This window comes from Corvus brachyrhynchos, unplaced genomic scaffold (assembly GCF_000691975.1).
Source record: "Corvus brachyrhynchos isolate BGI_N302 unplaced genomic scaffold, ASM69197v1 scaffold221, whole genome shotgun sequence".
Lineage (NCBI taxonomy): Eukaryota > Metazoa > Chordata > Aves > Passeriformes > Corvidae > Corvus > Corvus brachyrhynchos.
Window position 1 is genome coordinate 3,041,600 of NW_008236622.1, and position 7,965 is coordinate 3,049,564.

At 36.0% G+C, this 7,965-nt stretch overlaps 1 protein-coding gene across 1 annotated transcript in view; it reads left to right on the forward strand.

Moving 5' to 3' along the window:
• The first annotated feature begins 3,715 nt into the window (after positions 1-3,715).
• Positions 3,716-7,965, forward strand: part of GK5 (glycerol kinase 5 (putative)) — a 28,579-nt gene continuing 24,329 nt past the window's right edge. Inside the window, exons 1-3 of the mRNA XM_017726400.1 lie at positions 3,716-3,768; positions 5,027-5,082; positions 5,972-6,057. Coding sequence (XP_017581889.1) covers positions 3,716-3,768; positions 5,027-5,082; positions 5,972-6,057 — 195 coding nt within the window. The remainder of the gene's footprint in view (positions 3,769-5,026; positions 5,083-5,971; positions 6,058-7,965) is intronic.

Sequence of the window (7,965 nt, forward strand, 5' to 3'; positions counted from 1 at the left end):
ATTAAAAAGACCAGCCACTTTAATATAGAAGGAAATACATTTTATTGCTATGATTTTCAGGTTGTCATTAAAACTATAAAAATTATGTTAAAACTTTATTTTATTTTGACTTAAATTAGCAAAAGCCAGGAAATACTGAGTTAGGGTTGCCATGCCATCCCTTGTGCCTAGGTGTTTAAACAGGGGCTTACAGATGATATTGGGTAAGCAGCAATAATAGTGGCAACCTTAACTCAGGTTTGATGTGCTTTTTGGGAGGGATATGGAGCAGTAATAAGTTGGGCATCTAACAGTGTTTAGCATGACATTTTGTACTCTAGCTTCTTTTTAAACAGTGTAATAAGACAGAAAGGAAAAATTATTGAAATGCAGCTTTTATATTAGCTCTCCCAGTCCTTCTGAGTTGAATCAGCGTAACTAAAAGCTGGCTACAAAGAAACTGCTAAGTCCACTCTAAGTACGAACTGTGGGGTATTGTACTAGAGGGCAACAGCTTTACAGCTTTCAGAACATAGGTGTTATTGTGTGTCTGGTGTTGGAGTGGCAAAAAGTGGTTGCTCTTGCACAGTCTGTTCCAGGAGATTAATTTATAGGATGTGTTGAATAAAAAAATTATATTTGCAAAATAGCGACCCCTTTGCTAAAGTACATTTAATTTTTTTTTATTTACCAATTTAATTGTTTTCCAATGATAAAATAACCAAGTTATCTACTACAGATGTGCATAGCCTCCTAAATGCTTGTGGTATCCTGATTTTTTTCTAAACTATAAAAATGGCCAGAGTTTAAAGATGTCCCATTTTGCTGGATGGCTGTCAAACTTATGTTTACTTAGAGTACATTTCTTTCTTCCTCTAATAACCTGTGCCCTGAAACCTTCTCTGTAGTAGGTTTTTTTTTTGTTACTAGTGACTTTTAATATTTATTTTTTTGATTTTGTGAGAGAATTTCTGTGTTGCAAAATGAAATTATCAGAAAGTGTTGCTATTGGTTCCATAAGACTATTCACACAAAAAGCTGACTTGAATTTTTGGACAGAACTATGTGATTCTTAGCTCATATAGGAAAAAGAGAAGGCTCAATGGTCTTTGTACTGTTTTTAACTCACATGTACCATTCTTATGGACATTAATATAAAATCTTCGGTCTAAGAAGAAATTTGAAACCCTGTTGGTGCTGCATACTGACATTGACTAAATTTTATTTTTCTTCTTTATTCTAATCTGTTCTAGAAAAAAAAAATATTTTTCCTTTAAGGCCCAGGAACCAGAAATAAAGCATACCTGAGTGATATATTTTGTTGCTTCTGAACAGGTTTCATTCTGAGTCTGCAAGTCTGTAGACTTTATTTCATTTGGTTTTTTGCCTCCATTTCTTAGTGTAGTATGAAGTTTCACATTATTACTGTGTTACAGGTTTTTTAATTTTCATTTCTCTGAAACAGCTTTTGGCTCAGCAGTATTTGTAGAATAGCAGCAAGCCCTATAAAAAGGATCACAGAGGTAAAAACAAGGTTAAGAAATTTTATTTTACTTAGTATCACAAAACTTGTGGAATAGTCTACATATAGTCTTAAATTACATTGATTTTGTTGTTCTCTTTATAGTCATCTAGTCTCAAGAGGTTCAAAGCCACATTCTGTGAAGGGAAAGTTGTATTTTTGGGGTTTTATTGTCATTAGCAACACAAGACTGACATGATGCTGCCATGCCAATATTTTAGAAGTCATTATGTGACATTGAGTTAGTACACCATATCTATCTGAATTATCTGATCATAAAGAGAAAATACCTGTTTGAAAATCACCATGACAGAGATGAGGCTATGTTAGACTATTGCATCACAGAATTTTGATGTGCCTGTATAGCAAATTTATGCAGATTTTTGAGAAACAAAGTTATGGAGGATGCTGTACTCATATATATCAGTGAACACAGCAATTTTTAAAAATTATTCTACTTCAGACTAAGATTTTTGCTCCCTCTTCAAGTGGAATTGCTATGTGTAGTATATATAGGTGGTTAAACACTTTATTCTTTAGCTGCTGCATATTGTATTTGTCCCTGATTTTTAGTATATCTATTCTACGATACTGACTGCCTGGTGCCCAGTTAATTACAGTTTTACATGTCCTGATAGATGTGACATCTGCATTGATCTATGCCATGTCCCCTTTAATTTTTATATTTTAACAAGGTCATTATGTTTAACTCATACAGATATAAATTTAAGCATTTCTTTTTCTCATAGATATAAAGTATTTTGTAAGCACTGGAGTTTTTCATTAGATCTTATACAGAGCAGTATTTTACTAAAAATCCAAAAGGGAAGACTTTTATGTGCGCATTTTTGTAGTTTCTGATTTTTTTAAAATAACTTTTCATTGTTTATTTGCCAAGTGAAATGTTTTAAATTTGCATATGAATGGATACAGAATGTATTTTTTGTGCTGTTTAGTGTTAAGTGTGCATTTGCAGATTTTTAGCATGTAGTTGCACAAAGACTGTGCAAAGATATTTTGGAATATGAATATATGCTACACCGAAGGAAAAACATTCGTAAAACCTAAATGCTATCTAGAACTCTAATGCAATAGAGTAATTTTATAAACTGTGTCTGTGTCTGCTTGGATTAAATATTGAAACAAGAAACATTACCTATTTCCACTGTTTTATTTCCAAATACTACATGGGAACTTGTGTATGCTCCAATCCAGAAGTTTACAGTATAAATTAAATCTCATGAAGCTCAGTTTCTGTGATTCTCAGAAGTATCACCTGACCTTCTGACTGTTTCTTGATGGCTTACAACTTGTAACTGAGCTCAAAATACAAAGTTTTTTTTCAAAAGGCTGTTGGTCACCTTGCAATTAAAAGCATTTAACATGATACTGATCTTCCAAAATTTTTTTGGCCTTGTCACCAATTTGATTAAAAAACCCCAACCCTATAGAAAAGTCAGTAAGATTATTTTCCTATAATCCAATAAGATCAATCCTAGTGATTCTTAACAAGCTGATGGCTGAAAAGCAGAATATTATTTTCTTTCTTACACATTGTAGTGTGAAGTAGCTTGTTTAAAGCAACCAGCATAAAGAATGGAGTACACTCTTAGCATGAGCAGCTGCTGCAACTTTGTGTAACTGTGTATGCAACTTGGTGTTTCTGTATAGAACAAGTCTGGTTGGTGTATACACTCAGGTCATATTGCTCAACTTGAAGATACCAAGATAAAATCTTGCATTTCATAAACTGTCTTCAGATGATTAGTCAATGAACTAACTGCTGTTACCCTGCATAGCGAGTTCTGCCATCTCAATAGATAGCACTAAAGAATATTCAAGCAAATTAAATAAAGGGATAACTTGAAAATAGATCAGTTAGTGCAGAGTAAATCTTGCATGGACACTCCCATTCAAAAACTACAGGACTTTTGTTCAATTTAATTCAGTTGATCTGAACTACTATATAGATAACCCCTGAGGGTGAGGAATCTCAAAGAAGAAATTGTTACTTACAGTAAGGATGTAGTTTTATTCTATTTGCAATGTGATCTCCTTGTATATTCCATAATCAGCCTTCCTTACTGCTTAGAGACAGTTATGTTCTTCTCTTTCTGTATCTGGAAAAGGGTACACAGTGACATCAAGGGCATAAGGGCAGTCTGAATACACACTCTTGGCCAAAAGAATTCATATTCAGGTGCATGAGGACCCATGAATATTGAGACTGTAACTGATAAATGTTTTGAAGAATCTAGGATCATGAGGTAAGTGGCTGTTCTTTATTAAAGAATCCATGGTTCCAACAACAGTTCCTTTTTGCTGTCAATTTTTGAGGGGGTGTTTACTCTTATTTTTCTATAATTTACAAATTTCCTGTTTCATTTCTGCTTTGAAAAGGAATGGTCACAATGCCATCCAGTGCAAACAGTAAACCTGATTCCTATTATTTGAAAGGACAGAAAAAGCATTTTTCATTAAAACTTTTTTCTCTGGTAAAACTTGGTCAGTAAACATCACTGCATTGGCAGTGCTTTATGAAAGTTGATAACCACACTTAGTCCTGTATTTTGTATAATTGCAATTTTTTCTAATGGCTAGGTCTTATTGAAACAATAATTTCATCCCTTTAGCCTCCATTCTTTGGTTCTAATTAAACCTCATTGATGGCCATTTTTCTGTCTTTTTAATATTTTTTTGTTAATTTCTAGATATTTTTTGTTAATTTCTAGACTTGAAATAAATGTTCTTTTAAAGAGCTGTTCAGCCCTGAATTTTCTAGGTGCACATGACCACTCATCATATGTATGTACACACACACATATATACAGGAGCTCAATCACTCATTTTCTTAAATTTGTTCATAGTTATGTCATTTTCAGTCCACACAATAATTCCTTAAGAGACATCCAGAGGATGATAGACATTACCTTGTTAATACACATTGTACTTCTCCAAATGTAGATGTTCCTTAGGCGAAGTAAAAAATAGTGGTCAAATAATGAAACATTAACAGAGTAGGTACACCAGTTTTCACTTCACTTACTTTGGTAGATAAATTCTTGGCTTACAATTGATTGTCCTAAACTCCACCTCATTTCCTGTCAAAGTTTACTTGTGTTGCAGAGCTGGCAGAAAGGAAGGACTGCTTGTGCCTCAGGCACAGTGCAAAACCTCATGTGGGCACAGATTGGATGTGCAATTCTCTAGTGAAAATCCTGGCTTAACCAGTCTCTTATTACTTGCTTCCTCTGGGTCATGCCAAACTGTGTTGCCACATTATGAACCTTATCAAGGAATTAATCTGATTGGCACTCTCCCCTGTGTTATTTTTCATAATAGTTCATCATGGAACCCCAGAAACAGCTGGGTTGGTACAGTTTGTAGTGCGAGGGTGGAATGGTTTAGCAAGAATGGAACTCCTTAAGAAACATCCCATGGCTGCCTAAAGCTCAGATTACCCTCAAATCTAACATGATTCATCAAGTGATGTAATTGTATGTGGTTCTGTCTGTTGACTTCGAGGAGAGTGGTAACTTCTGGCAGGAGTGCAGGAGGAACTGATGAGAAAGGGTTATACGGTAAATTATTGCAGCAACATTTGCGTTATGCAAACCATTTTGGTCTGTTTGTTAAGTTTTCAGGTCAGTCTTAATGAATGATGGATGTGGGCTGCACCAGCCAATGGAGCAAGAGAAATTAGTGAGCTCTTTCTTGTTCATGTGTAAACTGACTATGAGCCCCAGGTTAATGCTTTCATAATGTAAAAACTTGTAAAAAAGGTAGAGCTAAGTAAGTGGGTAAAATGGTAACTCACAGTTTGAGGAGGCAGTAGGTAGGGTAGATGTATCTTGACCAAAAAAACAGCTGAGGAAGATAAATTTAAAAATCACATGCATTACAAGTTTTGGGTCTTGGTCTACAAGATTTCAGTGTCTGGAATCCTGTTAGCAGTGCCAGCGGCAAGTTTGATTCATACTGGAAGCCTTGGGTGAATGAAGATGCTCCAATGTATCAGTCACACAATAGAAACAGCACCTGAGAATACCTTCATTAAAAAAAAAAAGTTAACTATTCAAAATGCAGTTAATTTGGAAATTTTATTTAATAATCTGGTCCTAGAAAATGTCAAGACAGTGTCAAGATTATGGGGTTTTTTCTGAGAATTAGGTCTGCTGGGTCTGTAGCAGTTCCATCTCTCAAGGTCTCTTGCTTGGCATCATCTTCCGAAGTGTATTTCTTGCTTACTGAAACATGCTGACTGTGATGACATTGCTTAGAAATATTCAATATCAATCACTCATGGTAGGGGTTTTGCTGTCCCTGCTAGCAGTGTAGGATCTTCTTGACCGTAATGTTCTGCCAATTGATTGGTTTTACTTAATAACTCTTTCCTTTGCTACAGCATTGGACAAGTCCCTGGAGTGCCTCCACTCCTTCATTTGGTTTGATAGTCCAGTAAAAAATAAGACCAGCCACGCTTTCCACAGAGCAAAGAAACTGAGGATTTCAGCAGAGAAGATGCAGAAGTACAGACACTGCTGCTGAGGTACTTGGTATGTGACCCCAGGTGTGCCAGCTCCCTGCCTCTGAGCAGTGAGGTGGCAGCCACATGCTCTCACTCAAACAGGAGGGCTCTGGGTGGTGATATAGGTTACACAGGCTTGTTACCAGGAAAGTGTCCAGACATTTTCACTTCAAATTTAATGTTTCTTGCATGTGCCAGGATGAACTTGGGGCTTTTATGCATATTGGCAATAAGATTTTTCTCTGAGGGTGACAGATGTTTTGAATAAACAGAGAGTGCCTGTGTGGGAATGACATTATTTATGACAAAACAATATAAACTAATGCCAGAGAAGTCACATATGGACATGCTATGCACATCTCAAAGCCCATTGCCTCCTTTATTTTATTGCATTACTTTTATGACATTACAAACAGAACAACAATATAAAATTTGTGTTTCATAAGCTTTTCATAAATTAAGCAATTTTAATACATGCTCTTGATAACTAAGATTACATATGCATTGAAGCTCTGCAAGTTGGTTTGGGTTATCTTTTTCCACAAATTAAGTTCTTTCTTAACATATTAAACAGAATTCAAGATCTGCAAGAAGAAATCAACTTTACATGGTCACTTCTATGCAATCAGAAGGTTATGTATTTGTTACATTAAGAGCTTGTAAAAGAAAAAAGTAACCTGCATCCATTTTGTTTTTGAAGTTTTGCTTAATCTTGCAGTGAGACAGGCCCCACTTGTACTGATACTGTACAAACACAAAGGATATCTAGATGCATTTTTTCTCAAGGGTTCTTAATTTTTGAATGTTTGGAGTGGTTTTAGCCTTTTATACCAGTTACACATGTTGAATCTTATTGAGGGAGCTTTCATCAGAGATTTTAAGTAATTATTATTATGCTCTTAGCTTTGATAAATTAAATTAGTTCAAAGGAAAGTACTCTTAATCAGATACTGAAGTACTTGGTACCTTTCTCTGACATACATCTATTAGCTGGATGTCAAGAAATAGTCAAAGAGAATAAAAAGTCAAAGAAGTTGTGACTTTTTAATGTGTTGTTCCTTCGGGAGGAGAGGTAAAGCAGTCGTTTCTTGGCTTTCTCTTTCATGTGCTTTCACTTCTCTGTGATCCATACCTTTGTCCCAGTGACCTCTGTGACTGCCCGTGTGAGGTGAGAAGCCTCTTCTTAATGTGGCTTTAACTGTCGATAGTATTCCTGGTTTAAAGATCCAGTAATGTCAGACTTATCTCACAAAATACTGTTTTGTTGTTCATAATGCAGTTTTTTATAAGAGAGGCCAAACCAGAAGTGCAAGGGGGAAATATTTTCAATGTTTCTGCTTTTGCTTTTTCTGCTCTAAATGAGTTAAAACTAATTGACTAATTCTTCTGATGAAGTTTGGGTTAAAACTAAATTCTACTGGTACTAGTTTGGGGTTGAGCATTCCGAATTTTATTGGTTTACTGTGAATGTTTCTGGTTGTTTCTGTTTAAAAATTACTACCCCATCTAAGGGTAATACGGGAACATTTGTGTCACTAACTCTGTTTCAACAGTAATTTTAGATGCCGTTCGCTCTGTGAAGGCACGAGAGAATTGCTGCAGCTCATGACTTTGTGTAACTATGTGTAATGTGTCCGTTGATGCTCAGTGCCTTCAGTGACAAATCCCGGGCAAAGATTTACGTTTACTGTAAGGAGGAGTTGAGGTCAGGCGGTCTGATCACGGGGGATCAGCATCGCACCGTGGGCATCTCTCCCAGTGGCGCTCGCTGAATTCAGCCTTTTAGAAAAGCCCTTAACATTTGGTGTTTCACTAAAAGCCTTTTTTTCGTTCATGTGGTAGATTTGTGTTGAGACTGCATAGACGAAACACGGAGCTTTGCTTTCGTGTTCTTGCTCTGTCCGTGGGATCCCGGGGTCGAGGCCCCGACCGCCCC